General features: G+C 35.7%; 1 protein-coding gene across 4 annotated transcripts in view; it reads right to left on the bottom strand.

Moving 5' to 3' along the window:
- Positions 1-699: 699 nt before the first annotated feature.
- Spred (Sprouty-related protein with EVH-1 domain) overlaps positions 700-20,199 on the bottom strand; it is a 31,633-nt gene continuing 12,133 nt past the window's right edge. For 2 of the 4 annotated variants that reach the window (XM_083111237.1, XM_083111238.1), the window contains exons 3-6: positions 10,014-10,182; positions 8,351-8,491; positions 4,576-4,634; positions 700-3,641 (exon numbers count right to left, since the gene is read on the bottom strand). In XM_083111237.1, the coding sequence (XP_082967363.1) occupies positions 2,787-3,641; positions 4,576-4,634; positions 8,351-8,491; positions 10,014-10,182 (1,224 nt within the window). In that variant the 3' untranslated portion in view covers positions 700-2,786. The remainder of the gene's footprint in view (positions 3,642-4,575; positions 4,635-8,350; positions 8,492-10,013; positions 10,183-20,199) is intronic. The other 2 variants (XM_083111239.1, XM_083111240.1) reach the window with 2 other exon arrangements.

Below are 20,199 nucleotides of genomic sequence, written 5' to 3'. Positions count from 1 at the left end.
GAAATGTTCCGAAAAGTAATCTGGGCATCACGATCACAAGATCCTGGAGCAAGAATTCTGAGGGAAAATACTTAAATTTAAGGAAGTACCTCAAAGTTTTTTGACAAGCAACCATTACAGAGGGGAGCATTTTGGTTTAAGGGAGTTGTGTGATGCATGCAAAACCAGAAGCCCTATACTCCTCTGTTATTGTACAGTGGAACCTCGATTTTATACTTTTTTAGCTACAAAAACTTAAAATGTAAAATCGAGGAAAATTTTTATAACATTTTGCTATGTTGGGAACATGATGATTGAATGTATGAAGCGGGAAAATGTAATATCAGGGTTTCACTGTATTACCAAGAAAATTGTCCATTACCATGCTTACAAACAAGCTGCTCCACCAGCATATGTGAAAATCTATTCCTTAAAAGCAAATGGGATTCAAGACAAAAACTAATGAAAATGGTAATGGACAATTTGCCAGGCAATACTTGTGGATCCCAATGTGTACACAAGTCTAAAAGACAATGTTACGGCAGGGGAGCAAGGTTTGCTTAAGAATTTTTCCTGATTCTGCAAGTACTCCCACGCAAACTGGACTTATCGACAGGCAACTGTAGAATGTATTAAGTTTGATTAGCAGTGTATCATATTCTTTTCTTCCTTCCAGTTTCATAAATGTGATAGATTTAAGGTTAAGAGAAAATGCACATATGGACCAAAAAAACAAGTCCTTTTTTAATGTAATGAATAACAAATCAACTACAGTGAACTTTGTTTGCACACATCTGAGAATTTACATAGTAAAAAAGTTTATATCTATGCTTTTGTACACTAAGAAACATTTTTACATAACTCAGCACTTCATATTTTCTTGGCTACAGCATTACTCCTCTCTTTCATGCCTGTTCTTTGTTCCACATCCACTTCATTCTCAAAATAACATTTTATAAAATCAAATCTGCATACACTCGTACTAGAGCACACTACAAAAATGCATTGGTTCAAACTATGAAACCTTTACGAGTTGAGGAAAAATCAATGTACTTTGGTTTTACACATCTTGATAACTGTGGATACAATTAAAGCAGCCAATTGAGAGAACATCAAAAAGTCAGGACAAAATGAACACCAGTTGTCGGTTTATGGGTGTTACTAAGCAGGCAGTCATATTCAGACATCTCAGCTAAACACTTCCCTGAGTGTGGGCAGCAAAAATCAAATGCTGAGTCACAATGCCATCTTTTGAATGTGATATATACGTGTCATTTCATATAAACCAACAGCATCCTTGAAAAATATAATGTGGTCATTTTTACTATTCTTCTGTCTAAAACTCAGTTTCATCTACAATGAAATAATTTATATGAGAAATATTTCATATTTACGGTGGTGATGCAAAACCAATTGACTTTGTTTTTGTTTCACAAGCTAGAATCGGATATTCCATCACATCAATCTTTATGTAATGGAAGAGAATCTTGTACCACATAAAATTTTGATTTAAATAAAATATATTTTAGTTACAGTCTGCAAAGGAAATAAGATACCAACACATAAGATGGCAGAAGATCCTTTCCAAGTCTACTTATTCATTTACGTACAATGAAAACAACTAGCTCACAATATAGAAACAAGAAACAATTGTCAATATCATAAAAATATTCCTCCCTTGTACATAATCACTTTAAGCACTGAATAACTTGATTTTTACATATCAGATGCACATAAAAGTGGCATTTTCTATGTATTACAAAGTACATTTGAGGTATTCAAAACATATGTTTAAATAATGGAAGATGAAAGTAAAGTTTAACACATACAAATCATTATTTACTTTAAAAATATGCAGAAAGTAGCACTTGGGACATAGTTTGGAACCTTCTGAACACATACTTCATGCAAAACATCTATAATAATCTTGTTGCAATTTCCGGCAAAATTTTGCACTGCATTTGAATTATGATTGAACATAAATATACATGTGTATAGATATATATAGATATATATGTATTTATAGTATATTAATTATATAAATTCAAAATGCATTTCAACTTTTCTTTTCACTATATCCTTTAGATGCTGTGCCACACATTAACCCTTCAACAGCCAATGACATTTAATACAAGACATAATCCTCAGATTGTGAAGAACTGCATGATTGGCTTGGTGACAAACAGCTTCTATTAAAATTTTCATGCCATTAGTTAAAAAGAGAAAATTAAAAACTTTTCAATACCTTATAATGTCATTAAGGTTACGATATAAAATGTTTGCTTGAAATTATACTGGCCTCATAAATATCACATGTATTACAAAGATTACCGACACTTTTCTACACAGCCTGAAATAAGCAAATGTGTCCCAAATATAAGAACCAACAATAATTTATGTAATTTCTTTCTCTTTCATGTCCTTGTACAAAGTAGGGGTAAGGAAGATATTGCATTCTTGGCTATGAGAAGCCGTCACACCATAACCAACATGTAAGGCAACAGCGATACAGGTCTTAACACTCAACAGTCTATCATCGAATTTGAAAGGGACAAAAATATTATGTCCACCAAGTAATTACACTGCTTCCTCTTGTTATCAAGTAGGAAAAAAATACTGTAGCAGATTTCTTTTTTAAAAATTAAAACAAACTTATCAACATACATACAATCAAGCAATCAACCAATCACTCTGTATCACACACACAACTCACTGGATTTGCACCATTCGCTTATGGTGTTGGCAAGTGTTTAAGAAAAACATTTTAATTAGCGCAGCACCATAAAAAAATATTAATCACCACTGTCCTAGGATGCAGCTTCATGACGGCCACCACACACGTGACAAGACACACAGCACCAATGACAGGCACGAAGTGGTGGGTAGCACCAGAGGCATGGCACCAAGAGGGAAAGTAGTGCCAAACCTAGCCACCTTCGTCCACAATTTTCATCGACCGGACTACACTCACATGGATGTTGGGCAAAGTCCCCCTCCCCATCTCCCATGCAATGATACAGCATGCACCGGGCACAGCGAATGCACGAAACTGCATTTATCCCTGTATGTACACAGTCAGGTGCATATTCACAGCTGCCCCTAACATTAGTGTCTTCTGTGAACATCTCTTGGCAGTGGCGGCACTGAGTTGGCTGGTACTTATGTCGCACCTTCTTCTTATCTTTTTTCTTTCGGTCAGATTTCACTGGAAGTGGTGGTTGTATTTCAACGTTACGTTTTTTTAAGCTACCTATAGAGTCCCGTTTTGTACTTTTCACTGCGTCCACATCAGGATAACTATAATCGTGCACCGGGGGTCTATCGCGTGCAAACTGCACATACGGATAACTTTCCAAGTTTTCTCCAGAAATTTCTATTCTGTCAGACATTGGCGACATGATGTTCTCAGAACCAGCCCTCCCCTCACCATTGTGACTATTGTTATCAGATGAACCATTGTTATTCATGTTAGCAGCAGGGCTGTATGGTCGTTTGGAGGGAATATAATGCATACGGTGTAAGTGATGATACTGGGAGTGGGGATGTGTGTAGGGAGATTGTGCTGCTTCCGTGGGAGGTGTGGGGTGACGATTGCTTCCACCTGTTGCCGATGACCCTGAAGATGAACGTGAGTCACCACGCTCCACTGGTAGGTTTAGAGTCTGAAAGTAAAGGAAAAGTGTGTTGAGTTAAAAAGCGTACTCACAATACACAGTGCAATTCCAAACAGAATCTATGTATTATCTACAGATGTGAACCAATACCATTGTACTGATACCAATGCTTGTATTCTTATAATTATTAAAGAATAAGCCTTAAGAGTATTTGCTATGAAACAAATAAGATGCATTGTTATTTTGCACACCTCATAACATCATGGAATCATCCTCATTGAAGAATACAAGACCTCAATTATGAACGAACTGTTTTATGTATATGTCCCAGTGTATGAAAAAAATTATCCTGGAAACAGTATATACATACAGAAATACAAATATTTGTCCTCTATTAAGTCTACTAAATAGTAAAGGATAGCTTGAGAAATAAATAAGCACAAACACATGCAAAACCTATGAAACCTAAATGATACATTCATAATTAGTAGAGAGATGATTTAAGAAATAGTAGTCACATTTAATAACCTCAACCAGTGATCTTTTTCTAGAAAAAAGGGGCAAGGTATTCTGAGTTAGTCAATTTCCTTTGGTGACACATGACAATGAAGCTTTGTTAATCATAAGAGCTGCTAAAACAATTCAGTGGTATACTCATCCATATTTATCTGTATTTTGTTAAAATCCATTACAATTTTTTATAATTCTGAGCTGTGCATTGTGTAGCACTAGAAAACACAATGGCTCAACTACATCTTTATCATATTGCTTTACTATTCCCGATCAATATAGCCATTACAGTTTTGACTTTATACTACAATAAAAACTGGAATTACTTTTCGATAAATGTTATCTTCTGAAGGAAAAAAATTATGCATGTGTAATTACTTTCTTCTAAGATGATTATTTTTAAATTACTCCTAGCTCGTAAAATGAAACTTTTCTCTCTCTCTCTCTCTCTCTCTCTCTCCATCCTACTTACCATAAACACATCATCATCACCTACATCTGGTTTGTATTGCAATGAAGAGTCAGTAAGGCCTGTAGAGCAAAAGAAAAATGACATGTAATTAACAAGTCTTTCACAGAGTTCTTTAAAAATTTAAGTCACGGTGGTGGTGTGTATGCGCCCATGTTCTTGTTAAATATTTCATTACCTAACACTCCGAAACGTTCAGTCTCTTTTATTCTCTATAATAGACACCCTCCCCAAACACATCAATGTGTCCAGGGACTGATTTATTAGCTAACACACTACCCTGAAGATAGAGGAAGAATCAGCCTCCGAAACATATGTAACAGGCTAATCAGGACTGAACATACAGTTTAAAGTGGAACAACTGGGTATCAAACCTAGGACCCCTTGATTACAAGAAGATGATGTTACCACTACGCCATCTGGAAGGCACACTTATAGATTAAAGATACAGCAAATTTAAGATTTTATATGTTTCAGGGGAACAAGGTGAAAAAAATAATCAGAAAATGTGAAATTATACCATGAAGATGGATAAATCTGAAAAGAATACAATTTCTGTATTAAGGAGATTTCACACCAAAGCAACAAGTCGCTTGCAGATTTCACCAATCTAATACAGGTTTGTGCAACCTGCCATGATGCCACTACAGTGTGAACCTTGCTCTTGATTGGCTCATCCTAAGTGAAATTTGTCACTTCAATCTGAAATCTTCCTTAAATGTATACAGAATTTGACATATTTCATAACTCTGATTGTTATAAAGATCAACATGACGTAACATTGGGTGAATCTCCTAATATCTTTGGGGCATCTCATAATTCAAATAGTATGGGAACAAAATATGGCACGGATATGAATGTATATACACAAAAAGTCACAGTTTTCCAGCAGAAGCTTCGGATATTCAATATTTTGTGCTAGTTTTATGCAATAAGTACTAAACACACTAATCCTAAAGTTTCTTTTCTCCAATTTGTATTCAAATCTATTGGTTTTTAATTCTGTAGGAAAGGTGCATACAGATTAAGTACGCTAAAATCCATAGACATCCTCCTAGATTTACAGCCCCAATACAACAAACAACTTACCAGTGATGAATCCCAAGGAAGCAAGGAAGAGAAAATAATTGGCACAATTAATGAAGCTCTATATACACAACACTACATGTACAGTACACAATGTAATTATTATTTACTTAGAAGTTAAAGATTTCAACACTCAGGCATACATTACAAGTAGCTGTGTTAGTTCTTCCAATGGTCAACTGGTAGCTTCTGGGCTATTTTCGTATTAAAATATTGCTTTTCATTTTGGGAAACTTGCTCTCTCTCTTACCCACACACACATAACTATTATTTTGCATTATGACTACAAACTCAACATGCAATTTTGTTACAATGTGCCCATGTATACATTTATATGAACTGAGTAAACGTCAAAATCCATCACCCATTAACCCAGGAGAACACACACTGCAACATCTTACGTGAGGCGGCGTGGGTGGTCAAAATGACTGCACTTCAATATTTAGGTTTATTAGGTTTGTTTCATCATATTTCAAAATTAGTTTTCTTGTATTTTATTCTTTCCTTCTTTCTTTTGTATATATTTTTTAATTTTTAATACAATAAATATAACGCGAGAGTTTTCAAAAGTTTAATATACTTGTTAAAGAAAAGGTTTTGTTCTCTATTTTTGTAATATAATAGGCAAAAGAAACACGATTTTACAAAAGTTTAATAGGTAATTGTTCTTGTTCATTTTTATTATTGTACAGTAATAATACAATGAAATTACGAAACAAACAATTTTATGTAAGTTTGATGCCAAGTTTTTATAGAGATCAAAATTATGATACTAAAAGGTATTTACAATTGTAGTATATTTTCTAAGTTTACTACTACAGTTTAAAAAATTTATCTATTTCTTCTCTTTACTCCACATCCACTTTATCGCCATCAAGATTTCCATTTGCACATTCCATACATTAAAAAACTGTGTGTTCACGGCAGGTGTATAGAGTGAACATTGAATGCATTTTCTTTCTTTTTCTGATTTGAATTTTTCATCACCAAAAAGGAGTTATCTTACTCTTTCAAATTGCCTTCCAAGCCCTTTCTCACATTGTTCCTCCTTCTCGAAGCCTATGAATTTGATCCTCTTCTTATGGGTTCATAATTATAGGGGAAAATCCAATAAAGATATATTGTTAAATCTACAACACAACAAAGCACGCACGGTCAAAAGCACCACAGATGAAACTGAACTGTGCCATTTAAATGTTAGAAGGTCACTGTTAAAATTGTTGGATGGCCAGCGCGTCTCCCACACGTGCATCATAGGTAAGGTGGGGGAAAGAGCCAAACCAACACATTTACGCAAAAGGGCAACCAAAGAAAGAAATTTACTGTCAAATCCACGCACATTCTCCCGGGTTAATGGTGATATTATTTTCACCTTGTACAAGTGATGAATATGATGGGTGGCTGGGTGAACAGGAGGGGGAGGGGGGGGGGAGACATAACATTGCAGGTGACCAGCTTGTACGGTGCATAAGTTTGCAATTGTAACAAATAGTGTTGAATTCTGTAGCTTTACTTATAAAAATCCTCACATTATTTTCATAAATCTTCTATCTTCACTAATACACCCAGCTATGAAGAGATGCTGCTCAATTTGCTGCCATCTTAAAAATGTATGCTATATACGTGTACATACAAATACAAAGCCAGCTTTTCTTTGGTATTTGAAGGATTCATCAGGCTTCACAGTGATGGATAGGTGAAATTCTATTTCAGTAACATTTGGTATGTTATGTTACATTTGCTTGTCTACTATCTAGTATGTATCCTGTGATGAAGTCTGAAATTCCATACTGTTCAAGTGGTATAGTAACAATGAGGATGAATTGTGGACAGAAGAATTGTTTGGGAAGAAGAACCACAGACAGAATTCAAGCCTAGTACTCCAAACTTCACAGTACTTAATGCTAACATCTATATCACACATGAGACCACCTAGTCATAGTTCTATTCATTAAGAAAACAAAAGCACAAAAATTTAACAGTATGGAAATTTATCCTTTTTCACTCAAAAATAATTTTCAGAGGGCTGAAAATGAATTCCCTACATTTTATTCAGCTTCAACCTGCATTCCTTCCTAGACCAAATCTGCACTTCCTTACCAACCACAGTAATCAAATTAAATCAAATAAAAGTACAGGGATACAACTCTCTAGCATTTATTTTAAGATTTTTAAGACTGGGATGAGATTCCAATTCAAATAACTTTCCACAAATATATTAACATTGCAAAAATGAACTGAGGAGAGGAAAGAAGAATGCAAGAGAGCTAGGAAAGAGAAAAAATAGACAATGTGACTCAAATGCCTGAATGCAGCTTTACAAGGCATAACCCACTAACTAAATGTGTGTGCTCAACCTAAATTTCATAAGCAAAAGTCTAACATTAAGTTAAAATTTTATTGAAATTCTGTCTGAAAAGTTTACATAAAACAAACTATGAACTAAATTTTAAAAACTCAACTTGTTCAAAGCATGATTTTGATGTCAGAAACATATATCATGCACAAAATAGTTTAACTTTCAATGAAGTGTCTCGGGTTGTTATTTAAGTTTGTAATCTACATAATGGTGCTATTAATGAGTGTTCAGTAGCAAATGAACAAAATTTATACACTTTAATTCCAAAGGGATTAAATTTATGCTAACACAGGTATGGAAGTTGGAAGTGAAATTGGAAAAATGCATTCATACCTGTAACAGCTGACAAATCTTGATAGTATGAACCAGGATAAGTGGAACGATCTGGTAGGGGGATTGTTGAAATGACTTCCACTATGGGAATTTTGTGCGGCCGCCACACTGAGTCAACAGTCTCGATATTAGATGAAAGTGCTGAAAGAACGCGAGACAATTAAATCAATCTCACTGACTTGAGACTGATGTTGAATTAAGACAGGAAATCATGAAGCAAATTTTTATAAAGGTAAGAATGACTAATGACAATATGCATCAAAACCATTTGTGCAACAACTGGAATAAGCAACTGAAGAACAATGCATACCGAAGCAGAGTTAATGAAGAAATTATACTATATTCAAGAAATAAAGAAAAGAACAAAAACTCGAGTCTAACAGTTGTAATCAAGTTAGCATCCAGAAGTATTTTCCTATTAAAATACACCCAGTAGAATATTCTTACTCAAATATGCTTCTAAGATTGAAATTATCTTAACTTTACAAGTAAAAGTAGATATAGGATATTCCAAATAAGCAACATAAAAAACACAAATGTGCTTTAAAAAAGGTATAAAACTTCCGGTTTTGCACTTAATAAGACAAAAAAAGTGGCATTTTTGGCTGAAATTTCTGGCAAGATATGTGTTCAAAAAGACTGGATATTCAGCATGACATTAAAAGTACTTCAGGGGAAAAAATAATAATTTAATGTTGCAAACTAGAATTTAGAAACTACACTTGAGATATACCATTCCTATTTATCTTATATTACCGTTGACTGAATATTAGAAATCTTTTCTGAATGCATTTTGTTTTCTTCTGCTTAAGTCAGATTTATTTTCAAATTAATTATTGTAGATTAAGTACCATATGTGTAAACAGTTAAGTATTTCTTGGTAATTTTCACTTTAAATCCACGTGTTCATGTAGTTTTACCATCTTAAATTAGTTAAAACACATTTTATGTAATCACCTCCAAATATCATGTAAATTAATGTTTCAGGGGATAAATGATGCAGTGGCAAATTAATATTCTGAAAGGAAGTACTCACTTATCTGCAATATATATATATATATATATATATATATATATATATATATATATATATATATTTGGTGTTCAATTAATTTTAGTGGCCACTATCACTATACTCTTGGGAACTCGACAAATTAATAGAACACCACAAACAATCCAGTTTTGTGTATAAGAATAATAATCACGTTCAAGTCAGGATACCATGTTATACGTGCAGAACATTTTTATTTCAACAATGAGGGAGGAGTATATAATGTTTACCAATAACCACACACGTTAGATTCACATCCAAAGTTGTGCGCTTATCTCTGTCTGTAAAAGATTTCTGAACAAAAGCAGCAGTCATACTTCTGAGGGCATACAGGTAAATTTTGTGTACTTTCTGTTATGAAATTGTGAATACAAATGGTGGCTATCAGGAGCTTTGTGCCGTTACATAGATCACAAGTTACCTTTACTTTAAGAACAACTAAAACATTCAAGCAAAAAAGCATCTCTACAGAAAAGATGAATAAAAAATCTTATTCTCACACACTGAGTCTCACCACATAAACTTTGCAATTTGTTAATGCCCTCAGCATGTTTAACAAACTACTTGGAATGTTACAATGTTAGTATAGTCATAAGATATACTTCAACTCACCTTCCAATAAATCTTCTACAGCTATTCGAACACCTTTATCAAAAGCTCGTGCATCAGCAGCTGTTTGGAAAGTAAGTCCAAACTTCTTATCGCCGGTCTTCCAATGGTGAAAAGTTGGCATGACTTTGTTGTATTCAAAATCCTTTTTAACAGTACAGCTTAAAACAACCTACAAATTAACAGAATGAAACAGTGTTAGGATACACCAAAGTAGTAATTAATTACCTGTTATATGTAATTTACAAATTCATGTAATATTACAATAGAACTATAACTATCTAGGAAGTCCAGGCAGTTTGCATGGATAAAGAAATAACATTGAAAGTTGTACTCCATCCTCAAACCTGTCCAATGGACAAAAGAAGGCAATTTCTAGTGAAAACAAGAATATTTCAAGTTTGAGATGTCGTCTTTTAAGAAATTTTGAATCTGGTAATGTAAACCTCTGTGTTTGTTACTTCATCTTAGACAGGAATTTAACAACTAACCTTCAAAAGGAATTTAACCCTCCATTGAGCACGGCGCTCACCCTGGGATATAATTGTTGTAAGTTTTTTAGGCCTACATAATGATATCAACTTCTGGTCTTGTGTAGCTGTAATTTGGAATCTCTATGACCAGATGATGCCAGTTATAGGTTGTGGCGTTGTTCTCTGTCTGCCCAGACATGTCATTCTCATGAGAGTACGTGTTTTGTGAGCGCCACGCCCACACGTATACCAACCGCGTAACCATTTTCTTCATGCATATTTTATTTCAGAGTGCCCTGAATTAGTGTTGAATCACTCTTTTCTCTTCTGATTCTTTGATAATTATTTTATTTTGACTTAATTCACTTATTACTGTCATTATTTCTGGATAAATGAACATTGAATCCTGATTTTCGTTACGAATGAACAACAGCAGTTACAAGCATTGCTTGCTGAACAGAGTGATGACAAGAACAGAAGACCTGGGCAGGGTGTTGATTTGGTTTAGTTTATTTTACTTCGTGTTTTGTGCCTCTTGGCTAATTTACGAAGATGGGGATGAGTGACTAAATTGATGAATGGACATTCACAAACCACCAAGCCTGAGTGAGATTCGAACACAGGACCCTCGGCATCGCAGCACGATGTGCTAACCACTCGGCCACAGGGTCCAGCGGCAGGGTGTTTGATTCTCAGGACACGGATGATAATGTTGTTGAGGAGTTATTGAAAAGCGAAAATAATAGCAACACGGATCAAACTCCTTGTGAAGATGAGCCTATTTTTATGTGTTCTTTTACCTCAATATATTGGGTGGGTTGAAACTACGAAGTAGAATGTACATCTCTCTCGTCAACATACAATAAATTATTGAATTTATTACTAATGTTGTGCAAATTAGATATCAAAAGTAAATTCCAAATAAAATTATAAAAATTGTTGTGTTTTCCATGATAAACTGTCTCTCACATTAGGTAATCAGTAATATTGCAATAAAAAAATATAATTTTGTTATGTAATAAAGAAGATAAATTTTAACATATTAGCGATATATGTTAGGCAATATATATTATTGAACTATTTTTAATGTGATAAATGTAAAACGATAATTGAAAAATGCCAAAAAACATGAAATTCATATGTGAGCGCCACGCTGACACGTATACCAATGGAGGGTTAAGAGCAATTATTTTGAAATTCGAACAAAAAAGGGATATTGGGATAGTTGCATTTTTTGATTGGATTGATTCTTTTATATGTTGAAGTAGGTCATGAGAAACGAATATTGTGCAATTTAAGACCTCGAAAAAATTTTCCCTCCCCTGTAGAAAATGTCAAAGTTCAAGGTCAGACCATTCATTTTTCATGAAAAGTGAAACATGGGTAAGTTCGGAGTGCTGTATTTTTGGAAATCAACAACATCCCAAACTCTTGTTTTGATATACTGTTAATATAAGACTGTTTGCTTACATACATTCATTGTTTTGATGGGACATTGTTGCTTTCCATTGTTACGCATCAACAAAGAGGGTCCAAAATGCAGTTTTTTCCCCCGTTTTCGGCCCTTAATATTTTGGTTAAGCAACACTACCCAAAAGATTTGTTAACTGGGCATTGAAGTTTACTATTAGGACAAGCTACCTGATATAGCACATTACTAAGATATTGATGCTGTTAGCAGATATAACCCTTTGCATACTAAAAAATTGCGAAATCCGCAACTTTAGAATTAAGACTGATCTCAAAACAGCATCAAGCCAAAAATAAACTAAGTATGCAATCTTGTAGCTGAATATTGTACAAACTCATGGAAATGAAAAAAAACTTTGGGGCCTCGTCCCATTTTCGAGTAAAAAGAAATTAAAATGTTAAGAAACGTCGATGTAAATTATCACACTTCTTCCTCTATCAAAAAGTGGAACAACCATTTCTCCTACTCTTCTTTGTTCCAAATGGAACAGCACATGTCTTGACAAGTTGTGGGACAGTTCCAGTTTTCTTTCTTTGATGGATAGTGTAGTGGTAACGTCGCATCCTTGTAATCAACGGGTCCCGGGTTTGATGCAAGGTAGAGGTACAAGTTGTTCGGATTCCACTTTAAACTGCAAGTCCCCAGTCCCGATTAGCCTTCCTGTGCATAAAGTGGACTTAAAAACAATGCTCTACTAAGCTTTCAAAAAGGGATGATGGGGACCTATACATTTTCTTAGTAGGTAGTCATCTTTTGCCATCCTTTCCTGCTTTAGACATTTATTTTACTGGGCCAAATGGGAGGTTATTATTCGCACCCCCCCCCCCCCATTTAGGCATATCACACACTATATTGCGATAAGAGATCCTTTTTCAAAATATTCTGTATTAAGTACCAAAGAAAACTTAACTTTCTTGTAAACTTACCTTTCTTGTAAAAGTCTGTACATGTAGCACTATGCTGTGTGTGCGAGGTTACCAAAATAAACCGATTTCAATTCAGGTAGGCCTAAGAGTGGATCAAATCTTTGGGGGTAGTGTTGCTTAACCAAGATATTAAGGGCCAAAAACAGGAAAAACCTGCATTTTGGACCCTTTTTGTTGCCGCATAACAATAAAAAGCAACAATATCCCATCAAAACAATTGAATGTATGTAAGGAAACAGTGTTATGTTAAGAGTATATGAAAACGAAAGTTTGGGATGTTGTTGATTTCCAAAGATACAGCACTCTGAACTCACCCATGTTTCACTTTTCATAAAAAATGAGCGGTCTGACCTTGAGCTTTGACAATTTCTACAGGGGAGGAAAATTTTATTTCAAGGTCTCAAAATTGCACAATATTAATTTCTCATGACTTACTTCAACATATAAAAAAATTAAGCCAATCAAAAAATACAACTATCTCCCTTTGTTCGAATTTCAAAATAATGGCTCTTAACAACTAACCTTCAAATTCCCAAATTACTTGCAGCACTTCCCTACATACTATTTTTTTTTCTTTCACAAAGGCTTACTTTACAGTCATTTGTGATCTTTACTCTTCACACCACATCCGAGTCCCAAAATTCTGAAGTATCCTCCCTCCCACATTAACATACATGTGGGAGTATAACTAAAAATGGTGACGGCACCTAAAAACGAGTGAAAAATCGTCTGGAAAAGTATACTAACAAAGTTACAGACATGAGAAAGCTAGCAATCAAAAGTTTATTTTGGACAACAATACAAGTAAAATAAGCTGAAATATCAGCGAGATATATAAAACGAAAAACTTGTTAATAGTGATGATTGTAGTAGATGTTTTTAAACATATAAATACCTTGCACTGGAATGGGATGAATAAATATTATGAATCAAATTGTCCATCACTATGTTTCTTCTCTTTGTTTTGGGCAATGAGAGGTTCAAGATGCCCCTCTTTCAGGCCTTAATACGACTTGTATTAACTTGAAATTGCAGTCCAAAATTATATATTAACTATAAAGCCAAATTTACGAGTAAATTAGCAGTTGTTTTTTTTAAAGAAAGTGATGTAGCCTACTCCACCCTCATCCATCCACTACATTTCACTCTTTTTAAAACTAAATTAAATCTCTAGGCGCCCTAAAATGGAAGTGAATTTCGTTTGTTAAGCCTACAAATATACTTAGGAATTTGAAAGTATCAGCACAATTTGCAGAGCCAGTAACACAGGAAGGTTAAAACAACAAACTGGTTTCCCGTTCTTTCTTGAAATCTTGTGGACTAATTTCGAGCAAATGTAAGAACAGACCAGTTGCGAGTTTCATTCCCAATTCCCCAAAGTATAGGGTCGTAAGAGATTTGAAAATATCGGCATAATTTGGTTTTTCGTTCCTTATATTGAAACATGTCGACCTATTTCGTTCAAATGCACTATCACGCCAGTTCTGAAAGTTCATATTACTTTCAGCTTGAAGTTTACGTAAGATAATTCACCACAAGAAATAATTACTTGCCCTCCTCCCCCTTTCTAAAACAACCTATGCAATCCAAAGGTTTTATTGGCAAACAATGACACTAAGTCTCGTTCCCAGTTTAAGTTGTATTTTTCTTATTTAGCCCAGCATTTTACTACTTTTGGCTAATCACGACGAATAGGATGAATGGCGATTATATGAAATGACACTCGCGTCGGAATGATCGGTCGAGAGTCCAGCGCCAACGCCCTCGGCCACCGAGACGGTTTGCCCTCAGTTGTAAATGCTTGTCTCGTTCTCGAAAGGCAAGTCTCGGAACATATTTACAGCGCGTCGCCGCACGATCTTTCACAGCGTACCGAGGTCAGTAAGCCAAACAACCTTTCTTCATAACGTCTTTGTTTGAGGCCTCGTTTAGACACTACGAACCCTCCAAAGATTCAACTTTATCCTGAATTTATGCAACCACGCAACAAAACGCTCACAACTGCCACAAATAGCAGGCCCGTGGAGAGGGGTTACGTTAGGGGAGCTGAAGCAAAGAGCGCCATTCAAAGATTTCCTCGACATCTGCTCCCTTTAAAGATATTCAGGTGATGAAATGACCCTTCGATACTTCTTTATGGGGTCACCATTCAACTCTCTTCGACCACGTCACGGAAAGATCGCTACATCATAAATCCTTTTCGATTTACGGCATTTTCTGTTTCCAAAAGTAGCAGTAATAGTACGTTTTTAAAGATAACCGATAAAGATAACCTAAACAATTTTTAAAATCAGAACTGCAACTACGGATCTTTAATTATAACATATTATTTTAATGAATTTTCCTGTTTTCTCATTTCAAAATTTGTAGGATGTAAATATCACAAACCATGACAAGAAAATATCATCACGCACATAAAATGTGTGCTTTCTGGTACGGATGGAGAAGGACGCCAAACGCACAATCCTGGTTAGCGCGTCAAAATATCTAGATACGGGACTGACAACTAGATTTACTTTGTAGTTATTAGCTAGCTTGGCATGTCTGAAGTTGCATAGTCAAAAATATTTGGTTTAGTAAAATTTTAAAGAATCGCAACGAAGTCTCGGGACTCGATTTTGCCCTAACGGCACCATCCCTGCCAAAATTTCTTGGACTTCCCAAAGCTCCAAAAGTTCCCAAAGTTTTAAAAATTTCTAAAATTGGTAAAAGATTACTTGATACGGAAAAAAAGCAGCAAACTGATTTCAATAGATAGCCATGAAGTATTTTTGTTATTTTGAGTCTATGTTCTGTCACTTTTGACTAATCCCGACGATGAGGACAAGTGTCCTGGCCTGGATTTGAACCAGGAAACTTCGGCGAGATCGGAGCCGGATTTTAGAAATTGCGAGTGTTTCAAGATTTTATAATATTTCAACAAGTTTATTACATGAAAAAAAATCAACGATACTTAAAATACACGTGATTTAATGCTTAGCTGCATGGTTTATTGTTACGTACATTAACTACTATTTGTCACGACTTGATCAATGACATTCTATATGCGAGAAATAGCGCGAGATTTTACTTTTTCACGTAAAAAAACCGACAAAGTATCCCGCGATTTATGGGCCCTGATTATTAGATTCCATGCGACGTTTATGTGCAGAACATAACTATCATAAGGACCAAGATTTGAGAATGGAAAATCGTACATTTAAGAAGATATCATTTTGAGGTTCCTGCATAGCAGAATGGTTGGTACTCTCGCATTTGGTTCGATCCCTGGTTGGAGCTCAAAAAATGTAGTCATTTGACCCAGCACCGTGAGGACAATTGGAGGGAAAGCTAATTGAAAAGATGTATCCAGTCTAGAAAGCCAGAAAACAGTGGTGATGGGACACAATGTAATGACCATGCGTCACCCAATTAAAGGTCGCTTGGTAGGCTTTTGCCATCAAACGGACCGCCACAGAGGGTTTAGTGATGCAATTTTGGTCGTAATTAAAATTTTGGAAGGGTAGGTAAAGGAAGGAGGCTAATACTAGAAATAGATCATACATTAACGTAATTCTTGCAGTAAAAACTTGCACTCGCTCAACGTTTCGATAAGTATACTACTTCATTTGCAAGAGAAAAAAAATAAAAAAAATACATAGACATGTGTGTTGAAGTGATAAGTGAATAAAGCTTTAGTTTTATTAGGATTAATATTATAGTACTATCCAAAATTCCATAATGATATGACTAAAAAATAACAATGTATACATTCCCCGATGACCTCTGTGGTGGAGTGGCTATCAAAGCACGCTGCGATACCAGGCATCCCAGATTCGAATCCTGGCCTGGTCATGGGTGATCTTTGTATCTCTTCATCAATTTTATGCAATCTTCGCGATTAGCCAAAAGTGGCCGATAAGTGAAGTAAAATAAACGAAATCAATCAATTACCCCCTCCCCTCCGGTAGTACATTTCTTTTCTAGGAATAAAACAAATAGACGAATGTCATTACTTTTACACGTGTTAAGCGACATCCCGAAATGAACAATGACTATCAATAAGGTCATCAGGAGACCTGATAAGTACAGAAGCAAGGATGCTGTTTTCTAGAACAACAGTGATATTGTTAAGAACAATTATAATGAATACGGAACAATTATAACAACTTGTGAAGAAAGAAATTAAAGATGTCTATGCAGAATGGCATATGCGCAAGCAAATCATAAAAAGGACCTCTCAGCCATCAATGCTGTAGAATGACGTCACCAACCCCAAGCAGTGAAGGGGTTGCACCAGGAACACCGTATCGATTCTTGAACGCCCACGCACCCACGTGGCAAAAGCAACCCTGCAAAAACGATCGCACCACGACACGTGAATAAACCTGTTCTTCAAAAACTGCGCAATTGTAACTTTCAGAGCTCGTGGTTTAATCAGGAAAGATAATTACTGCTTTGATAGGCTGGAGAGCTATAAAAACGACAGAATTAAACCTTAGCTAAAGTCATGAATGGAAGTCGAAAGGCTGTGAATGATTTCTATTATGAATGGATTTTCAGCGACACACAGCAGAAACAGAAAGGCAAACACAATGACATCTGTAGCAAGTTTCCATTTCGTGCGAGCACAATCAAGGACATCCGAAGGAGGGCAGCCCCTCTCCCCTCGGGAAATTAATATCAACCTTCCTTTCTTTCAGTCACAGTAATCTATATTAATTATTATAAGGACATTGCATGAACTGAAGGAGTGCTTTTTTATGCAATAACGCTACTATGGGGGAAAATATTTCTCGTTTGCTCTTCCTGGAAAAATCCGGCGGACCTCCAGTATTATGTAAAATTACATTGCATTTCAAAATGCAAGAATTGAAATAAGCTACATGTTCCATTACGAAATAAGCTACTACACTGAAAATCCATACCTGTTCATTCTAAGATCGAGAAGAATCCTTTCATCCAGAATAACAATTATTCTTGGGTAGGCACAAATTAGTGTAGTAGAGTTGGCAATCACAATCTATTTATGATGCCATTTACACAGCATAACATGCACTTTTCATTATAGCCTTAATATAAACTAGCGAACCGGTTTCCGAGATGTACAATACACACTGCGCCATCCGTTGAGCACTTTTGTTTATAATGTTTATGCGATACGGAGAAGACATTCCTAACTTTCAGGTTTCGTCTGTGCGTTGTGAATATATAAAAAAAACAATAAAAAATCGAAAATATATGATGAATCGTATTCGTTGCAAATAAGCACGAACATAGACATATTTTAAGGATGGCCAAATCTGGATAATCCTAGATATCCAGATGAACTGTATAAATGCGCTGCACCGATTCTTCCGACACATTGCACCTATCTTTTCCGCATTACTACTTAACAGATTTACTGAATAGCATTCATCCCTGACGCATAGTCACGGACACTTCTGGGTTCAACCCTATAGATTATCACTAACTGTTACAACCCAGAAGTGTCCATGACTGTACCTATTTCTGACCCAAACTTTCAAGAAATCCGTCATCTGAAGAGCACCATTCCGTTTTTACAGGGCTCTAAATTTGCACGAAACTGAACGCTTTACTCTCGTTAACCTTTTTGTTTCCGATTACTACAGCGGCGAGATTGACGATTCCTGCAATGATGTGCTGTATTAAAAGTCATAATAGTTAATATCAAAATATTTACAAAAACATCTAATGCCAAATGCATTGGACACGAAGAACGGCAGTCAGCTAGCCCAAAAGGGACGGGGAAGGGGTGAATTAAATGTAGTCACGGAACTCGATTCAAAGTTAATGGGATCGTTACAATCCAGAAGTGTCTGTGACTGAACATATCCTCAATACATATATTTCAAGAATTAGTGAAATTATACAAAAATTCAACGAACCGGAAGGGAGAGGTTCCAGATATTCACGAACGCCTCGCCTACTCTCGAAATATAGTATCAGTGTCGGCGCCCGTGGAAAAATGACTGAGTGAGCGGGTGCAAGGGGTCGAGAAAACAAATGCTCTAAATTAGTTCCCCGTTTATTATTTAATTTGTTGAGATGAAGCTAGTGATATAAATATTCAAGTAATAAAATAATATAAGTGGCGAAAATCAAATGTTTCCAAGAGTTTAATTGCATTGTAAAATAAAAATGTAACTCAACGAAAATATATTTTGACGTATTAGAAACAATAAAAGTTAGCGAGGTGCTATTCTCCTATTTGCATGTGTTTTGAAGAACGCATCGACCACCTGCGGTACCGTCAAAATTTGCCATTCCTCCTCCTCCTCAATAGCAAAGACAGTTCGGCAATCAGCATGCTGTTGGGAGCAACACTTTTCAAAGTTTTCAAGATAAGGTTGTTTCACACGCTGCATTGGAAACCGGGATTGCAAATAGTTTGTGAACCTTGTGAAAGAGTTTGGGCAAAATCTGCATTTTCAGCTTTCAGGGCAATATCATCCCAGGAATAAAAAAAATGCAAAAGCTACATCATAATTTAAGAAACATTCCGATTCTGATAAGAAAGCAATTATCTCTTTCAAAACGCCTCAAGATCAACAATGATACTGCCCAAGGCAATGAATATGAAACCACCACTACAAAGGAACATCCATGCATGCTTTACACTTAATTTTGTCCCACGGCTCAGTCCTAGATTTAGAAGTTAATACATTGTGGATACACAACCACGGCATAATAAAGAAATATCCAGTACTCAAAAAATCTTCAGAGCTAGGCGCCAAGAAATCACCTACTACTCCCGCGATTTGACGGAAGATGACGGCCGTCGTCAGGCGCACAAAGGGGAAAGAAGGAGCCTTTCTTTATACGAAGTTGAGCACCACCGTATTTAAAACATCGCTGAATCATGTGAGAAAGCAGCAAATGAGGGGTTGGGGGACAAAGAGTAAGGAATTGTTACTGATTCTATGGAATGTTCACAACGTTGATAAAAAAAAAAATGCTAACTTACGCTGTACTGCAATTTGAACTTAGAATCTTCAAAATTTCGTACATGCAAACTTAAAAAAAGGGAATATTACAGCAAAAGATCACAGTCGCCAGGCTGAAATTTTTTAGTCACCATGGCGACCGGGATTTTTCGAGCCCTGGCTATATCTTTTTAAAATTGAATATTAGCAGGGGCAAGATGCAAAGCGCTCTAAATCCTGACCACCAGGTAAATCGCGATGAGTCGGAATGACGATTACAGGAAATAAATGAAAACAATCACCTCTGCCCAGGTCGACATTGGAATCTTGAAACAGAACACGCACATAATATACTAAAACTAAATTTTGAGTCAAGTTGGCATTATAACATGA

Source organism: Lepisma saccharinum, chromosome 25 (genome assembly GCF_977018435.1).
Source record: "Lepisma saccharinum chromosome 25, izLepSacc3.1, whole genome shotgun sequence".
NCBI lineage: Eukaryota > Metazoa > Arthropoda > Insecta > Zygentoma > Lepismatidae > Lepisma > Lepisma saccharinum.
This window is presented reverse-complemented; position numbering and strand designations above follow the sequence as displayed.